The 19,300-nt window shown below is 40.5% G+C and overlaps 3 protein-coding genes across 4 annotated transcripts; 1 reads left to right on the top strand and 2 right to left on the bottom strand.

The window, feature by feature from the left end:
- Positions 1-172: 172 nt before the first annotated feature.
- LOC6560229 (hillarin) lies at positions 173-13,932 on the bottom strand. The gene is made up of 9 exons (XM_001987520.3): positions 13,874-13,932; positions 8,173-8,663; positions 6,714-6,855; positions 6,432-6,628; positions 1,870-2,864; positions 1,272-1,758; positions 1,099-1,212; positions 880-1,043; positions 173-803 (listed from the first exon to the last, which is right to left on the bottom strand). The coding sequence occupies exons 2-9, from the start codon at positions 8,359-8,361 to the stop codon at positions 626-628; spliced, it is 2,466 nt and encodes an 821-aa protein (XP_001987556.1). The 5' UTR covers positions 8,362-8,663; positions 13,874-13,932; the 3' UTR covers positions 173-625.
- Positions 13,933-14,188: 256 nt separating this feature from the next.
- On the top strand, positions 14,189-16,632 carry LOC6560230 (DDB1- and CUL4-associated factor 11). The gene is made up of 7 exons (XM_001987521.3): positions 14,189-14,517; positions 14,583-14,850; positions 15,105-15,251; positions 15,308-15,847; positions 16,013-16,168; positions 16,228-16,334; positions 16,404-16,632. The coding sequence occupies exons 1-7, from the start codon at positions 14,338-14,340 to the stop codon at positions 16,542-16,544; spliced, it is 1,539 nt and encodes a 512-aa protein (XP_001987557.1). The 5' UTR covers positions 14,189-14,337; the 3' UTR covers positions 16,545-16,632.
- Positions 16,633-16,984: 352 nt separating this feature from the next.
- Positions 16,985-19,062, bottom strand: LOC6560493 (PIN2/TERF1-interacting telomerase inhibitor 1). 2 transcript variants are annotated; one of them, XM_032734356.2, is made up of 3 exons: positions 18,840-19,062; positions 17,471-18,774; positions 16,985-17,316 (listed from the first exon to the last, which is right to left on the bottom strand). In XM_032734356.2, exons 1-3 carry the CDS (start codon positions 18,910-18,912, stop codon positions 17,299-17,301), a joined length of 1,395 nt encoding a protein of 464 aa, XP_032590247.1. In that variant the 5' UTR covers positions 18,913-19,062; the 3' UTR covers positions 16,985-17,298. The 2 variants fall into 2 exon arrangements, with proteins under 2 accessions (XP_032590247.1, XP_001987558.1); XM_001987522.3 differs by having other exon boundaries at positions 16,985-18,774.
- Positions 19,063-19,300: the final 238 nt, after the last annotated feature.

Raw genomic sequence — 19,300 nt, forward strand, 5'->3', positions numbered from 1 at the left:
GTGTATATCTTGATATCCTCTCTGAAAACTAGAATTAAATTGCATATTTTCAACGAGCACCGTGCGCTAGGCTCGCAAGGAGCACCCTCTTGTTGATTTACGTTACCGTAGTGTTAAATTACAGGTGATTGTCATAAAAAAAAATTGGACACCTAGTCCAAAACTAGATTTAATGTAATATAAGCTTGTGTATTAGAGACATACGTTTCATTCATAATAAATTATTAGGCATTAATAATAAGTACAACACGTATTTAAAATTGGATCTTTCAGGTATTACTAGGCATATTTAAGGACTAATGATTAGAGTCTAGAGTATTTACATGTTTCAATTCGATGCGATAATAGCTGCCAATTTGTTAACATAAGATTATATATGTATATAAAGATATATATATATGATGAAGCCAGAAGCCTGTGTGGATTAACAAATGATTGAGCATGATATATATATATATAGATATATATATATATGTAAGTGGGTGCTTTTCAAGGGCATACCCCTTAGCACCTGCACATATTTATGTATGTTTTAGTATCTGCTTATCATCTAGACTATCAATTAATATTGCATTTTGTTTGCCAACAAATTCATAACACACGCAGATTCAAGTGGCAGCTGAGCTCAATTGCGTTTGGACGAGTTGATTAAATATTTACAGCAGTGCGTCAGCAAATGCTTCTCGCCAGATGATGGGGAGGAATTATTATTGTTATTGTTGTTATTGTGATGATGATGATGCTGCGGCGCACCCAGCTCTCGCGTATATATATCCAAACCATACTGACCCTCCTCCGGAAAACTGCAAAGGGGAAAGAAGATTAAACAATATGCGAAATGCGAGATGCAATATCGGAAGCCATCGCTCGGACACTCACTTAATGATGAACGTGACAATGTCATCTAGTGTGCTGTGTGTAACATATTTGGCGAGCTTCTTCTCCTCGATTCCGTTCTTGTGTAGCGTGGCCATAAAGTCTGTCAACGGTCGCGACATGCGGAACTGTAGATCCAAGCTACGCCCGGCGAATATCAATGGATCCTGCAAGCGGGAGAGAATTAAGAGCTGGAATTGATTTAATCTGAAGCCAACCCACCTGATGTGTTATGGGTATGAGTCCAAACAAACGCGTGGCCTTGGTGGGACCCCATTCACCGCTGGCGCAGTCCGGCAGCGGCACCATTACCGTCTGCAGTTCCTCGCAGCAGATCTAAAAGCAAGTCAAGAGTTAAGAGTGGAATAAAATTGGATTTGAGGTTTGAGGCTCACCTTAAACTTGCAAACGGACTTGAACTTCATGGGCTCGCCCGTGAGATACTCTTGTGGAGTGACCGCATTGGCGAATATGTCCAGAAGGAAGGCACCCGAGCAGGGTGCATGGACGCGGAACGCAACAATATTGCCAATCACCGACTGCATGACGAAGCGTTTTAAGGAGACACCATCGTAAGACAGTTCCTCCTCGCTGTCGTAAAACTTGAGGTTATAGTGGAATATCAGGCAGCTCTGCATGTCCGTTGGCATCGCAATGCGCACCGTCGCAGCGCCCGTATCATCCGTAAAGACCACGGCGCCATAGCCCTCATCCGCAAAGTGGAGTCCATAGCGAAAGAATAGCGAGCGCACAAAGGGCAGATTCTCAAATTCACGCAACGTGATGGGACGCTTCAGCAGCTGCCACTCCTCCTGCAGCGGATAGAACTCGTAGATGAACTCACGCGGATCGGTGAGAAAGTAATGATCATCATACTCATACCTAGAAATATTCATAGGGATTAGGGGCGTTGTAGGTAAATGATAATTGAAATGCTTTCTGAACTACGAATTCATTGATGAGGTTACAAGAAATGCTCTCTGCTGGACTTACCGCAGGCTGTCGTTCTTGCCGCGTCCCTGTTTGGGCGCCTCCTTGGCGTTGACAAGATGACGTGCACCCCAATTGCACTGAACGAAGCGCCAGGCACCTGCCACGTAAACGGCATTCCAGGAGTTGCGGAAACGCGAGTCCTGGAATTTGACGCCCGGCTGGTAGCCGGCGCTCTTCGAATAGCCCTTGATGACGACACAGTGGAGACCTGCATAGCTGCACAGGCGCTTGAAGAGAACGTGATAGCTCTCCGTGCCGTATTTGATGCCACGCAGGAGTCCCATGGGCGTGTCGCCGCGCAGATCATCGTCGAAGTGCATGGCATTCAAATTCTTGACCGTGATCCAGCGGAAAATGGTGCGCGCCTTCTCGATATCGGTGGTACAGCGACCCACCAGCTGGCGCACCAGATCGGTGAAGGTCTTCTGATCCTCCTGCGCCACCGAGATGGCAATGCGATCGACATCCTCGAACTCAATGGGATCCGTGTAGATTTGAAACTTGCTAACCGCCGGCGGTGCAGGCACTGGAGCATTCAATGGATACTCAACGGGCACTGCGCCCTCACTGAACTCATCGTCCAGAAAGATGCTCTCGCTCTGCATGTACTCGGAACGACGGGCGCTGATCAACTCCAGCATCTCGCTGGACTGGCGATCCACAAGTGCAGCCGTCTCGTAGCGTTCGTGCTCGAGCATTTTCCGTGTAATGCTCTCCTTTTTCTTGCTGCGCCGCAGCGTCATGTTCTTCTCGAGGTCCTCCTTCTGCTGCTCGTGGCGCAGCGTGAGGACGTTTGCCTCGTCCCGATTGCGACGCGATGTGGCTAGCTCCTTTTCGAACTTGTGCGTTAACCGCTGCAGTTCGCGCTCCCATTCATCTTGGAACTCGTTCTGTATTTTGCGATCCTCCTCCTCGCGTTTGCGCGCAAACTTCCGATACAGATCATCCTCCTCCTTGCGGTGCTTCATCTCAAGGTGGGCCTGCTCCTCGCGAGCCTGTAACAAGCAGTCAGAAAAAACAATAGATGAAATATAGCAGCAGAAAAGAGAAATCGCTCAAATTTGTATCGGTGTTTTATAGTTGTATTTAACTTTGTTGCAGTTGCATTTTCGTTGCGGCTTTTGCAATGCTTGGCTTGTTAACTTGGCTAATTATAATGCCACGCTTCAGCTGCGATGCTTGGTAAAATATCTGACATTATCTGCAGTCGAAAACCATCCGCACTCCTCTGCTCTATCCCACACCCTAGCCACAGACTCATCCTCAGCCCCAGCCCAAAACCCCTCCCCAAATTATGCTGTGGTCACGCATTGCGTTCGCCTCCCGATAAGTGGAACCGCTAGCCTATGGAACCGGTAGCCTTATGGAATCTTTGCGAATCTTTGAGATGCGCACTGAATTTTCAAGCAGCCGATGCGTTTTTACAAATTATTTGCTAGTGATTTCTATAAGCCAAAAAGATATATCTGTTCAAGAATCGATTTATTCGTCTCATAATCAATGGATTATTTTATAGTAGTTGCTCGCGAAGTGGGACATCCAGATATTGAAATCGTTCTTGAGCAATATATTTTTAAAGAATATTATTAAATCATATTGAAAATGCATAATTTGTATTACTTAATTTTAATTTGTACTTAAAATTCTCATTTTGAATTGTTTATATTTACATTTTTTACTTTAAATTAAAATTTGTATTTTTTAAAGATTACTATTTTTAATCCAAGTAAATAAATAAACATTAACTATTAAAAAAAACTCGCTCTTACTCAAGAATCACCCTTGGATATTTTACATAATTGGCTAGTGTCTCCTCGCAATTAGCCAATTCTGTTGTTGCTTGCTTCAAACCGCATAATATTCAATTAGTTGGCTTTTGTTCATAATTACAGTGGAGTGCAGTTGCATGCTGCATTCCACTTCCATGGCCATATGTCTGGCAAATAATACGGTATTAAACAAATTAGATGTGGTCCGCTTTAATTAATGCTTCCGCATGGGAATTTCGAAGCATTTAGCGCCACACACACACACACACACACGCACGCACGCAATATACATTAATAGCTACGACATATAGACAATAACAATATGCAATTAAAACCAAAATTCAATGTCAAGTTCAAAACAATAACTTTAAAACAAAAACCAACAAATATATATGCGTGAAAAAGAGTAATAACCAGCAGCAGCAGCAGTAGCAACAATAACAATAAATGGTTCATAGCACCGTTGACAATGGACAATGGACACAACAAATTGCGTGAGCGGCTTAGAGCGGCAAAAAATCAAAATTGAGAGCAACAACGGTTATGGCGCCCACGGTGACAAAAGCAACAACAAAAGCAACAAGAATAACAGCAGCGACCGAAAAAATTACCAAAATGAAATCGAAAGTCCAACCAAAAGCGTCGAAATTAATTATTGCGCAAGCTGCTTATACAAAACCAAAAGCCAAACCAAATTGTACAAATACAAATATGTATGAACAATTTCACATGCATATCAACTGTAAATTTGGCCACAGACGCATTCCAACAACAAAAGTGCGCAAAAAGCTCAGAGCTAGGCGGCATGAGGAAGTGTTTGCGATAATATAACAACAATTATATGGTGCGCTTAAAAAGCGCGTGCATTGCATAAGGGCCAATGAAAGAGCCAGACAGACAGAGAGAGAGAGAGAGAGAGAGAGAGCGCGAGAGAGAGAGAGAGAGAGAGAGCGTAAAAGAGAGTGCAAAAGAATGACGCTGCCAACTGCGCTGCGGCCACCGTGTCGCTGTCAGCTGAATGATGAAGCAAATTCGAGGCGTCGCAACGTTGCCGTTACTTTCACTCTGGTGCGCATAATTTGGATTTAGCAAACAGTGCAGCGTCGACGGCGACGGCGACGGCGACTTTGACGTTAACGTTAACGTCGCTATGGTGCAGCCGGAAAAACAAGTGACGGCGACGCACACAGATATCCGTATATGGAAATCTATGCTGCCGAGCACAGACAGATAGCCGCACACTGCTGGCCAAAATATTGAGTGCGCTGTGCTAAACCTGATTCAAATGAACTTGCAGAGTGTCTGTTGTTGGTTTTTTTTTCGCTGGTAATTGTGGCTGCTTGTGGTTGTTTTTATTGTTATTGGTGGGTGTGTGTAAGTGTGTGCGTGGCAGTTGTAAACATGCAAAATTTTTAATGATTGCATGCATGCAATTTTTCACATATTTTCTATTAGACGACGAGACGGCGTTTTTTCTTGTTATGTGTGTGTGTGAGTGTTTTTTGTGGCTTTTGCGGTGTAGCAACAACAATGCTATCAAACACCTGTTCGAAATTTGTTAAATTGAGCGTTGCAGTAATATGCGGCTGCCACTACTGCTGTTAGGAGTTGTTGCTGCTGCTCACTCGCGTGTGGCATTCTCGAAAGTGAAAGAAAAACTGTTTGGTGCCATACAACATACTAGCACCAGCAAGCGAACAGATCAAACACACACACACACGCGCGTAAAAGCCAACAAGAAATGAAAGATAACTTGTGCGATTTTAATTTCGTTTTTTTGAAATCGGATTTTACGTAAAATGCGATTATAATGCTTTCACCGTCATGCAGATTAGCCAGATTTGCAGCGTCAAGAAATTACAAGTGGCAAGTCATGCGGCAGAGATCTGCTACAGATACATAAATACATACATATATGCACATAGATATCCAACTGACTGCTGCCTGCACTCGCCGATAAATGGTGCAGATAGCTATAAATTGTAATCGAGATGCCGCATAACTTGGCGCTAGTTGCTGCATTTAAATGCACTTTGCACAAATAAAATGCATTTTAATATTCGATGGAGAAAACAGAAAAACCAACGGAAAATCGACTACTTAATAGCCGGACTCTCCTGGCCAGTTCAATTTTATATCCGGCAAATCGAATCATTTGTTGTAGATGGTTTCAATATATATGTATTCAGATATTACTAAACCTTTATGCTGCTTTTAATTGCTGTATTTTCTAACTTATTTTTATCTTGGCTATTCTTAGTTGCTCAAGTGGCCCATCAAAACAAAAGACTTAGGCAAGAAACTTGACTGCACAAGTGCAAATAGCACACTAGCCTACATAATCATGACTTTGCCTGCCATTGCATTAATTAAATACCCCCCAACTCAACTAGCTACTCGAATCGGATCAACGCAAGGCGGACATAACAAGCGTAGATGGAGACGGAGACGGAGATGGCGATGGCGATGGAGACGGAGACGAAGAAGGCAAAACGGCGACTGACGGAGCATTGCACAACCGTTTGTTTACAAGACACAACTGGGTAAAGTCTACCACTAGCTGTGCATGCCTCAGTGTGTGTGTGTGTGTGTGAGTGTTTGCCAACCCGCTATAAACGACTGTAACAATGATTGCTGGCCAGCAGCAGCAGCAACAGCGAGCGAGCGAGCAGTTAAATTTCATTAGATGTTCTGCACTAAATAATTTCTTAATTTGCGGCCACTTGTCAGTCAGTTAGAATATAGATGTATATAAGGAGGGGAAGAGGGAGGCTTTTTAAATCGCAGACTTACCAGGTAGAAATCAATTGGCTTCTCGCGCGCCTTATTGTAAGCCTTTTGGATTTCAGTTTGCTTGAGCGCATGTGCAATATGCAAAGCGCTCGCATCGAAGCGTCCATATTTGTAGTTGGAATCGTTTTGGGATGGCGAGCTCACCTCCTCCCGGCCCCCATAGCCATTGGGCGTTGATTGGCGTGAGCCCAAGCCACCTGCAGTGCACATACACACGCTCACATTGTTTAATATTGTTAGCAAGAGATGGATACAGCCAGTTTAGGCATCTGACATACTCACCATCGATCTCGGTGCGGGTGCCGCGTATTTGCTCGTTCACAAATTTGTTGGTCCGCGGCGCGTTCAAGGCCTGACGTATGCCCACCGATGTCTGGTCCAGATGGCCGGGTCCGCTCTTTGGTACATGTGAACTGCAATAGACCTGCAATTGAGCCAGCCACAAACAAACAGACATTACACATCAAAACCTACGATACAATAATCAACAAAGAGAAAAAAGCAAAGCCCAAGCCATTATCATGATGAAATGTTGCCTTTGTCGTAAGACCTGCTTGCAATTAGATTGTATATTGAAGATTGCTTTGGGGCAGCTGATTTGTACAGATAGATTAGCCAGAAATGTTTATTACGCATATTGTTAAATAATCTTTGCGTTAAATCTCGCTTTGGTTACGCATAGGTTTAGAGAAATCTCTATAAAAGGTAGTATTTTATTTTTGTAATGATCTGATGATGTGACCATATAAAGCAATTGGGCTAATGCCCCAAAATGGGCTTAATAATTTAGAGTTCAGGCGTAAAAATTGGGAGCTGAATTCATAAATCAAATTGGGCTTAAATAAATCAGGAAACCAGGGTACTTTTCTTTAAATATCCTAACATTTATTCTGACGTAGTAATATGCATATAAAGACTTTAAATTTATATACGAAATCAAACTGTATAATGTGAGATTTGATTTTGAAAAAGTAACCAAGGACATATTGCTCAAAATGGTCTAAGGGCAGTTCCAATTTCAAGTATCTCAAATCAAATGGGACTCAAATTAAATGAGAAATAATTAGAAAAATGTGTGCTCGAGTTGTAAATCTATGTATGCATATCTATTGATGAAATGAGCATGTTAAAAGCTTGGCAATATTGCCCAAAATGGTCGAACGGCAGATAAAATATCAAGTATTAATTTCGTCATCTGATTTATGGATTCATTTTGTAAATGCCGGTTTGAAAATTATTAATTATTGACTTAAATAGACAAGTCGTATGTGAGGTAATTTTACAAGTAAATCATTGAATTAACACAAATAGCAGCAAGTTTTAAAGTTAATTCTAGATTTGAGTTTTCTTTGGCTCAAAGTCATTTTCTTAATGCAGTCATTGTAATACATTCTTATCATATATTCTTGCGTATCTTAAAACTGTATACTTTATAAACTGTCAGACGAACGTTACGTTTATTGGCCCAGTACGATTTTCAAGCAACCGCTTCACCTACTCACAGCAGGTGGCCGCCTGTCAAGCTGTGTATATAAATATTAAGATATATATTTATATAGCTATAGCTGTGTACGTATGCGACCATGTGATAGACCGCAGTGACACACATTTGGCTAAGTGCAACAACAAAGTTATTTATTATTATGCATGCACGTTGTTGTATGCAAAAAGTGGCAGCTGTGCAAATATTTTATGTTGTTGTTGCACGTTTGTCGCCTAAGTCTTTCGTTGTACACCTCACCTCTTTGTCGTCCTGCTTGTGTTGATTGTTGAAATATGTCTTCAGCGTCAGCTTGGTGCCGCAATGTACGCACTTAAAGCAACCGGAATGAAAGAATGTGAAATCCTTGAGCGGCCCCACGCGATCCACCTGATAGACGGTCTCGCTGCAGCGCAGGCAAGTTGACTCGTAGAAATTTGGGCGATACATAGCTGCTGATCTTGTTGCTTTTGTTGATACTGCTTTTGCGGTTGCCACTGATTTCCGGTTATCGTCGGTTTGTTTTTACTTTTATTTCTAATTTCACTTATCAATTTATATTCTGTTTCGATTGTCTGTCGTTTTTCTGGTGCAGCACGTTTATCGGGTTCTACTTGTTAATGGCGTCGTCGTTGTCGTCGTCGTCGTCGTTGTGGTCGTGACACTTTCGGTTTACTATCTTAATTTATTGGCCAGCCAAATTGTGCGCCATGTTCCACATCAGCTGCTGCTGCGGTCGCTGCTGCCAGAAGCTGCCAAAAAAAATCAAATATAAAATATTTAAAATAAGTCAAAAATGCCAAAGAAAAAGAAAAGAAAAAAGGTTTTAATTTAGTTGGCATAGTTTAATTACACTCTGTTTTCGATGCATGATTTATTTTTAATTAGCTGATTTGCAGCTGATTTTTATTTGGAAGATATATATTTGTGTTTGTGAGTTCCAAAATAGATTCTTTAATGACAACAATATAATACCCTAAGGAAGTGTATAAAAATGCCAAACAAAACAAATAAAATAAACAATACGTGAAGAAGAATCAACAATAGAGCCGATTTGGAAAAGTCGCTTGTGTGGGCATTTGAATTTCCTTTTACTATGCGAGGGTTAACGCATTCTCTAAAATTGGTCATATCAATAGCCAACAGCAACAGCAGCGAACACAAAAAGCTACGACAACTGATCACATCATGTGGCGACCAATACCAAAACTGGCCAAAACAGCCGCGAAAAAGCAAAATCCAAAGTCAAAGTCAAAGCCAAAGCCAAAGTTGCTTTATTTTTAGTTTTGTGTGCAGGCGGCATTGGCTGAAAAACTTTCATTTTTGTTAGCACCACTGTGAAAATATAATTAATGAATTTTAATCAAATGGAGACACACTGGACAACAGACGCAGCAGCATCAGCCGCAACAGCAGCACCAGCAGCACCAGCGGCAGCTCGTAAATGCCGTCCCACTAAATCTGGCTGACTAATGTGAAGGGTCTCTGATGACAACGACTGCGACGGTGGCAGCGACGGCATTGCCATTGACCTCGCCGCAGCAACTTGCCACAAACGTGCAACAATTGAACTTGTTGCTGTTGCTGTTGTTGCAAACGTGCAACTGCAAAATGGCAAAGCGCGCGCCTGGTACCAGTTGCAGAAGGAGGCCGTCGCCATTGAATTTAATTTTTCTTTCCATTTGATTAATTGCTGTGATTGTTGTTGCTGCTTTTTGCACATTTTCCACAATTAAATCAGAGATGGCAACCATAAAACACAGACACACACACACATACATAAAGAGCATGTAATATTAATTGATTGTTGTTGCCGTTGTTGCATTTCTGCTTGCACTTGCCGCATTTGGCCAAAATTAAAACTAATGCGGTTTTGTTGTCGAGCTTTGCTTTCTTTTCAAGTTTAATGAACGTTAAGCAATTGTTAGAAAGGGGGGAACAGCTGTGTCCAGGGGGTATGTGGGGAGGGGTGTTTGCACTATTACTGTTGCCTGTTGTCTTTTTATGATTAGCACGATTGCGGCATCATTGAGCCGCATTGAAGGTTGCTGGCCGCGCTGCGGCTGCCGCCGATTGCATGCCACTTGCCTTGCCTTGCCTCGCATGTTAAATGAAAATGCAGGCAACGTTTTGTAACACCAAATTATTTTGATTGCCTGTAAATTATGTTCAAGTTCCGCTTTGAGGTTTTGCTCTCGATCGAGCGTACCAAATGCGAATGTCTCGAATGGAGGAAGCTGAGCGCAGTTATTCAACTATGATTTGCATTTCAATTGTTTTTCCATTTTACTTTTGGGGTTTCAACAATGAGTCTTGAAGCTATTTTCAAAAACGCCCAAAAATTACGAGTCTGGGAAAATTAATTTTATTTCTTTTGAGTGTTTTAGACAATTAATTGAACAATTTTTGTACAAAACAGCCTTTATTGAATATTTTTTCCATTTGAACTACGCTTTCGAACAAAGAAAAAAAATTCAAGCAATTGAAAACTTAATTGACTCGCTAGACCCTGTTCCCACATTTATATATATATTTTGTTAATGTTTTTCTATACCCCTTATTTGCAGGCAAGCAACTTATATAAAACCAAGATGAAAAAGATTTGTTCATTATCTCTTGATAAACATACATAACACAATCAGGTTCTCTCTTCGAAGATTTACTTGTAATTTGCAACTTTGATCAAAGACTTCCACTAATGAATTCATATTTGACATGGGCTTCTAAACACTGTTTATATTTTCAGATTAGAGTTTCTAGACAACACTTAGCTTGCTTTCACGATTTGTAATCAAATGTGCAATCAAATTGATATATCTAGAGGTATTAATTCTCCACCAGAAACAGCTCAAATTTGTCCTAATGCATTTATTTGCCTTCGGAAAATGTTGATTAAATTCGACTTATCATTTAAAGTGAGCTCCAAAAATGTGTTCAACTTATTAACTGACACCTTTCTGCATTCCAAACAGCTCTCATCACAGCACAGCTAAGTAAATTCTGTCAATGGGCTGTCCATAAAGCGATTGATAGGCTCAAGCTGAGTAAATTGATTTGGCGCCGCTGACGGCCCACACAAACAATCAAACGACATTTGCGAGCCATGAATGAAACGCCCACAAAAGAGCACATCAGCGAACAAACAGACGGAGGTGGGGAGAATATATAAATGCCAGATCTGTGATGCGATCACGCAATGCGAGTGATTGAATGGTCTAATTAGACGCTGCTTTTGACATAATTAGCGTGTAATGATAATTGTAATGACAAAACTTTGACTTGGACAACTGCTTACAAATCATAAGTTTGGTCGCTGCGACAAAACGCCCTGTTGCGATATGTGTTGTGGGGCTTACATCATAGTCACGATTTTCTACAATTGTATCCATGAGCAGCGGAGTGTGACTAAGAAGTGTTTCAGGCGCTCTTCCTATACGTATTCCCTATCGCTATCGCATTGCCATTTCGAAACACACAAAGGAAGTGGTGGGTGGAAAGGGGAGATGGGGACTTTATGTGCTTAGGCAGCGTAGAATTTCGCACATGCCAAGCATAAAAGTTGTCTCATGTGTCACTTGATTTTCTAGCTGTTTTCCATTTCAATGCATTTGAATAATAGTATACGAAAAATGTCTAGCAACAAATTACAAGGCCACTTGGCAATCTACAATTTTTTTTAACTTTATGACACCAATAACTATATTAACTGCGATAACAATATCTTTTCAAAATCTGAAACTTGGGAAAACAAAATATGAATGATTGCTTTATTTATTAGCAAAACATGCATTTTCAATTATTAAGAAGCTTACAATTTGCATAAACATATATTCATTGTTCATTTAGACAATGATAAATTGTAAGCGGAAATTTAGAAAATGTGCCAATTAGATTTTTAAACAAATTTAATATACGAAGGTCATCAAAAACCGGAATATTACAGAAGAAATATATTCAATGGAAATGTATATATTTATTTTTTTAAATATTACGTAATGCCGATACTAAAAGTTCTCAAAGACATGAAAATAAACTCAGTCGTACTATCAAAAAACACTAAATAGTTGAATGGCGAGGTTGGAAATTATGGTATTAATTTCTGAATAATTTCAGGCTCGAAGATGGTGCTACAGAAAATTTCTGTCAGGGCATACAGAAAAGACTTGAATAAAGAAAACGAAAGTCGCTGTATCAAAACAAATTCAAATAGATTAATATAAAAGTGAGACATTTGCATAAAGAGCGTCTTGAGTTTATGGTTTATCAATTTAGCTGCCTGGCAGCTTTGGTGGCAAGTTCGTTGCTTAAGTCTTCTGTTTGCCTATGAAAAACTCTATTGTTGGCCAATAACAAAAAAACAACAATGACATTCAATATTAATAACAGTAAAAGAAGCATTGCAGCAGCGACAACAACGTTAATAAATTGAACAATTTAATGAGCTTGTATTGGCATAATTACCGCTGTTAATCACAATGCAAACAGTCAGGAAAGGGGAGGAGGGGCAACATCACAATAACAAAACAATAGTAAAATAAAACACAGCGTGCTTATATCTATAACTGGTTTCCAGTCATTAGGAATGAAACAATCATACATATTTAAGTAAAATGCAAATGATTGCGTCACTTTCGGCCGCTGCACGGGTAAAGGCAAAAAAGATAAAAACGAAAATAGAAAAAACACATTTAAATTGCGCGCTTACGAAACGAAATGAATAGCATTAAAAATAAAAGGAGAAAAAAGATAACGGTGACTGCCGATTGGGATCTTTTGTGGCAAATGAAATGCGCAAATATGAATGTGGAATGTGGAAAGTGGGCGCCAATCTTGTTAATGGATTCAGCAAATGCCAAATAAGTTTGCCTCTTGAGTACCTTTTTTTAACTAGTGCTAATTGCAAGTGCACTAAATCCAAACTGTTAATTGAAAGTTATCCGCAGAAGGCAACCCACAATGCGGGAGAACTGTCAAAATTGTCTGTGAGTAAAGTAACAAACTAACCAACACTAAAACACAGTGCGCACTAAATTACACAGACAACTCTTATTATTTACGAACAAAACAGACAAAAGGGAAATAAAAACACAAATATGCAGCAGCAGCAATGAGAGCAGGTGCCTTCTAGCTCTACTTCTCTCTCTATCTCTCTCTCACTCGCACTCTTGCTCTGCCTGTGTGTGGTTGTGTGTGTGTGTAGATGCGACGTCAGCAGCGCACGCTTGCAATCTTTCACTTTTTTGTGTGTGTCTCCGTTGGTGCGCTCTACTTTTTGTAAATTATTTCTCGTCTCTTTGCATTACTTTTATTATTATTATTTTTGCCTTGATTATACACAAGCGATATACATACATATGTACTTATATATGTACTTATACATGGCTGGAAAGCAAGTTGCATTCAGTTAGATGATTGTTTTTAGTCGTTATGCACTTTTTGCGGCCCTTCTTTCATCTACTCCACATTTGACATACTTTGTATTTCAGCATTTCAATTGTTTTCTGTTATTCTTGATTTTGGTTTTGTGTTTGGTTTTTTTTTTGCTTCGTGATTCGTGTGTGTGTGTTGTTTTCTACGCAGCTAAACAACTTTCTTCTCATGCGTTTTGAGGGGCGCGCGTTGTGCAAAAGTATTTATGATAAATTTCACATACACATACTCATACGTACACATATGCACACTATACGGCATAAGCATAAGCTGGGTATAGAAACAAAACTCGCCACTAACAAAACTCATACACACACACATACACACAGTTGAGTGAACATAAAAGTTTGCCTCTTAACACAACGCAGATTCTTTATGTTTTATTAAATTTTTGGCATTTTTGTCATATTTTTTACGAATGCGTATGTGCGTGTGAGCGCGTGTATGTGTGTTTGTGTATGCAAACAAACAGCACAACTGGATAACTAACACAAATGTGAGTTATAAACGGGTATGTAACAAATTTCATTACCAAACACACACATACATATACACATAACAAGTGCAATACGAAAGAAACCGACCACTGCGCACGCTATTTCGTTGACGATCGCCGTGAAACTGATTCGAGCTTTGAGACATATGTAAGCTCAAAGCCTCTCATAGAGCTTTGAGTCAAAGCATATCTGTTAACTAACAGACAGGGTGCAAATATCTAAAATAAAATAATCTGAAACATTGTTTAAATGATTTAAACGAAAATTGTCAAAAATATTCCAGCAGAAAGCGAAAAATTAATTTAATTCAAAAAACAACTAATCAGAACGGTCACAATATTTAGTGTTGCAAAAAGCATTTACACCTGCCATAGCCAGTCAGTACTATCGTTAAAAGACCAGCTGACTGCACTTATCGTCGTGCCGCCACAATTTATCGCCAGATCTAACAAACAACAATTGGACTAAATTGCATTTTTAGTTTGGCTTTCACAGTAGAATGGGAAATTCTTTGGGCTTCCTAAGTGACAACGATGACCCATTTGAGTTACCCGTTGATGAATTTGGCTACAATGTTATCAATTTTACGGTCAACGCCATGGACTTGCAATTGCGTCCCCCAAATAACCATCCAAGCAGTCTCCCAGTTTGTGAAAAACCAAATGTAGACCAATTTCAAGTAAGCCCGAAACTAACAAAGCCCCATTTGATTACAGTGATGATTCAGCCAAAACAAATTTTCAGACCACAGATATGTACAAAGAAGTTCAAGCGCGCAGCAGTCTGCTCAGCAAGCCAACAGAAAAGCGCTTCAATCTAATGCACGCGCTGCTGCAGCGCGAAAATGGAATCGCCTCACCTGGCAGCGGTTCCTTCTCCCCGAATCAGCAGCGCTACATCTCAAATATGTATATACCAAATCACAGGTCGATGCGACTGATGTCGCTGGACGCAAAAATCTATGTTACCAAGTTCAACAAGAGTGGGAGCAAACTCTTAACAGCTTGCCAAGGTCAATCTTTGTTTAAAACAATCTTACGACACATGTACAGTGGTCATTTGCTATTTATGATTTCCGGAAATTTTCTAATGTTTTAAAAATCATATTATGTGTGTGTAGAATTTGTCGGAATATCTTTTGAGAGTTCTGTTTTCAGAGTTAATGATAATTAAAATTATATTTTGGTTACTTGCCTTTATTGTTTACGAATGACCACTGTACATGAAGTTGTCTTGAATTTAAGTAATACGTAGTTTGTCTTGCAGATGGCTTTGTACGTATATACGATGGGTCAAAGGGCACCTATCATCTGCTGAACCGCATGAATGCTCGCGACGTTCAGTGGTGCATCATGGACGCTGATTTCAGTCCGAATGGCCAGCATTTTGCCTACTCCACCTGGTCGCGTTCATGTAAGTCAAAATATATGTAATAATATTAAAAATTAAAAAAATTATCCCTTTTACAGTTTATATAATGCCAGTTAATGGTTCTGAGGATGACTGTCAGTGGATTGATGTGAACGAGACATCCAGCAGTCGAGCTGGAATTTTTTCGCTGCGCTTCTCGCCAACAGGTGATAAAATTATTGGTGGCAGCAGCAATGCCAGCGTCATTGTTGGCGATGTCCAGACGCGCGTTACCCAAATCCTGCGCACACATCGCATACCCGTAACGGACGTAAACGCTGTGTGCTATGTGAACCACAATGATCCGAATGTGATAATCGCAGGCTGTGATGATGGCCTGCTGAAGGTGTACGACTTGCGTACATCCTTCCGCGGCCGTAACCCGTCCAAGTCTGTCCTCTCGTTTATTGGACACTTCGATGGCATTACATACATTGATTCGCGCAACGACGGCTACCATGTCCTCACCAATTCCAAGGACCAAAGCATTAAAATCTGGGATATGCGCCAGCCCAGCGGTCAGCGGAACCGTAGCGACCGCCAACATCACTTAACGATGACCAATTGGGATTATCGCTGGGATCGTGTGCCACGTGAATGTAAGCAAAAGTTTATTATATTTGTTGGGCTCTTTATGAACGTCAAGTGGATTGTGACAAATACATTAAAGATACATGGAACGCACACCATATTTATTTCTTATCTTTCTTATCTCTGATTTAAATCCATCGGTGTGAAACTTTTGCTTATTGTTTTGTTTTCAGTTTACAATCCACACAAGGCGCTTGATGGTGATAGCAGCATAATGACTTATCGCGGTCATCGCGTTAGTAAAACGCTTCAGCGAGCCAAATTCTCACCCATGGAGCAGACTGGACAGCGTTTCATTTACACGGGCTGTGCAACGGGGCGAATTATTAGTGAGTTTCTGTCTCTCAGAATTGTTGCATTCTTTAACCAAATATTTGACATATTGCAGTTTATGACGTGCTAACGGGCAAAATTCGAGAGGCTATTGAAGGGCACAAGCAAGTCATTCGCGACTTGGACTGGCATCCAGTGCGCTCAGAAATTGTGTCCAGTTCGGTAAGAGACACAATAAGCAACTGTTTTTAAATGACATGATGATCTGATTAATATATTTATTATTTTTAGTGGGATACGCATGTGCATCTGAACAACTACAATCGGAATTTTGCCACACAGGCGCAGAAGCGTCGTAGAAGCCACACGCAGGACAACAAACCGTTGAGACGCTCGCGTCGATTGGCCAATCGAAATGTGACTCCAGATTAGAGTTTATTTATTTTGGTATAGCGTTGCCGGTTGATATTGCTTACTGTATATAGGTTACGTTAATCTTAACTTTTAAATTTACATATACAATAATATCCAGCTTGTAAGGCTTTGCAAAGTAATCAATATACTAAGTGACACGATATCCACCAACGCTATAAACCAAAACAATACTTGAAACATACATCAGTCCCTCTTGGTTCTTTGAACAAGACTGAAGACATATGGCACAGAACATAGCTGTGGCAGCAGCTCCTAAGATCAAGAATCCAATTAACGTCAACAATCCAACAACAAAGAAAAACACACATAAATCAAATCAACTTTATGTCGGCGCATATAGTATATATATATATAGAGCTGGTTCTTTTTATTGTGTTATTGTTACACATTAAAATGGAAACTATGTACAAAACTAATATAAACTCTACGTTTAAGAAATCAGGTGAATTAAAATTCTGATTGCTTTAATAATTTGAATTTCTTATTGTTTGTGTTATTTTATTTATTTTTTTTTGTTTGGTTCCCTAAATTCCCGCAAAGGCTTTGATTCTTTTTATTTTTTTTATATCCTTGATGTTAAGTCTCCGATGTCTGGTTTTAAAGGATCGCGTGTATTTAGACTGTGCACCTTCCCAAAGATCAGTAATACGCTGCGCATCGTCCTTCGCCTCCACAATATTCAGTTTAATGTTATCGTCGAACGTATATCCAGTTATCTGAGCCAGCGATGAGTTCTTGAAGGCGTTCATGTTTAGTATGTGGAATTTTTCTGCACAAAATGAAGAGATTTTGAATTCATTGAATGAGTCATGTTTCTTAATAAGTTGTTCCATTGTAAAGAATTTGTGTGCTTCTGCGTCCGCTTCTGTTGCTGAATCATTATCATCGCCGGAGCACACAATATCAGCATTGTTGGCACTTACTTCGGACTTGTGCTCCTTCGACTTCTTTTTTTTCTTCTCTTTTGCGATCAGCTGATCGGATTGTTCTCCTTTTGCTGTGGGTTGATCCTCTTGCGCTAGGTCCTCCACATCATTCAATGACTGTTCAACTGTTTTCTTAGATTTCTTTTTCGTTTTGGGCGCAGTTTCCTCTCTTACTTCTGGTTGTATTGTTGGCTCTTCTTTGTCTCCTGTTCTACTTTTTTTATTTTTCTTTTTAGGCGACTCAGTCTCTGCTGTCGTTTCAGGTATTGTCTCCTCTATTTTCTTTGACTTTTTCTTCTTTTTAGGCTCAGCATTCGTTGGGTCTGGTGTCGCTATCAGAACTTCTGCCTTCTCTTGTCTGTCCTTCTTTTTCTTTTTGCGCTTGGGAGGATTGTTTTCGTCTGTTTCGATCGTTCCTTTCTCCAGCTCCGCTTCATCTTCGTCCGCTGCACGTTTTGTTTTCTTATTCTTCGCTTTTCTTGTAACGGTTTCTACGGGTAGCTCACTTTCCGCCTGTTCCTCCTCCTGTTTTTTGTCCTTCTTTTTCTTCTTTTTTTTAGGTGGCTCATCATCTTTGCTTCCGCTTGCAGTCACAGCTTCCGTTTTATCTTCAGCTTCATTTAACAAGGGACTCGTTTCAGTAACTTTAGAGGCTGAACCATTTGAGAGCCTATTTTTCATAGCCTCCATTTTCTGCTTGAAGTAATCATTCACGGAGAGACCAGTGATCACAGTCTGCACTCCGGAAAAGTTCGGGTTCACCGGTTTCTCTTCTTCTTCGGGCTGTTCGGCTGGGATAACTTCAACGGATGCTGCGTTATCCTCGCTTACTTTTTTACCGAATATGTTGGCCAGATCCTTTTCGCTGTATTGCGACAGATCTTTGCCACGCGTAAACTTTTTGTAGTGCACACGAGCTTTACTGTACTTGGACTTCTCCTCCAGCGATACCCCGCTGATCTTCTCCTTAAGCGTTTTTGGTTTGACCTCCTCATCAGCAGCTGCTGACTTGAAGCCAAATCCCATGGGTCGCCTTTCCTCTTCGGATGCGGATGCATCGTCATTCTCCGGATTTGCAATCTCACCATTGGTGTCGCCTCCATTTAGTGCCTTCAGCAGCCCGTTGAAGCCCTCCTCGTGCTCGGTCCATTGATCATCGCGCATTTCGTAGCCCAATCCTTCGGCGTCGTTCTTGAAACGCACACGCACAAATTCCTGCGAGCCATCCTCTTTCGCGCCCAGGCCCCGGCCCTTGGACCAGCCCATCTTCTCGAGCATTTTTGTGCCGAAACGAGTGTCATCTGCAAGTTAAATGCACAAATATATTGAAATAGTTGTTTAATTTTTTTTATTCCTCTTTACACACCTTCGTAGAGCGCCTTGCCGCGCGGACACAAATTGTAGCGTTTGCGACGGCGCGGTTCTGCGAGCATTGCCATTTTTCGTGTAAAATGCTGTAGTTGCCACGGCTTATGCGTTTAAGTTAACTAACTTTTATATATTTAGTAATAAATAAAACAATTATTTTTTTGTTAAATACAAACGCTGCAAACGCCAAACACGTGTAGAATGCCAGAGACCGTGAGGGTGAAGAAAACAGCTGTTACCTGAAGCACGAATGAGTACACGACATTTGTCTATCGGCTGTATCGTGTGTGAGCCATTGGCTTGATGTAACTGAATAGCAGAGATTGTGTTTATTTATTGCTCTTTTAGCAGTTTTTAGTTTAAAATGTCAATTTAATTAATTGAAGTTTATTAATAATTATGAATAATGAGATTAATTCTGTATCGTATGATGTATGGCTGCCGTAACGTGTGTGGGCC

The sequence above is a fragment of the Drosophila grimshawi genome, unplaced genomic scaffold (assembly GCF_018153295.1).
Source record: "Drosophila grimshawi isolate 15287-2541.00 unplaced genomic scaffold, ASM1815329v1 contig_1369, whole genome shotgun sequence".
Taxonomy (NCBI): Eukaryota; Metazoa; Arthropoda; class Insecta; order Diptera; family Drosophilidae; genus Drosophila; species Drosophila grimshawi.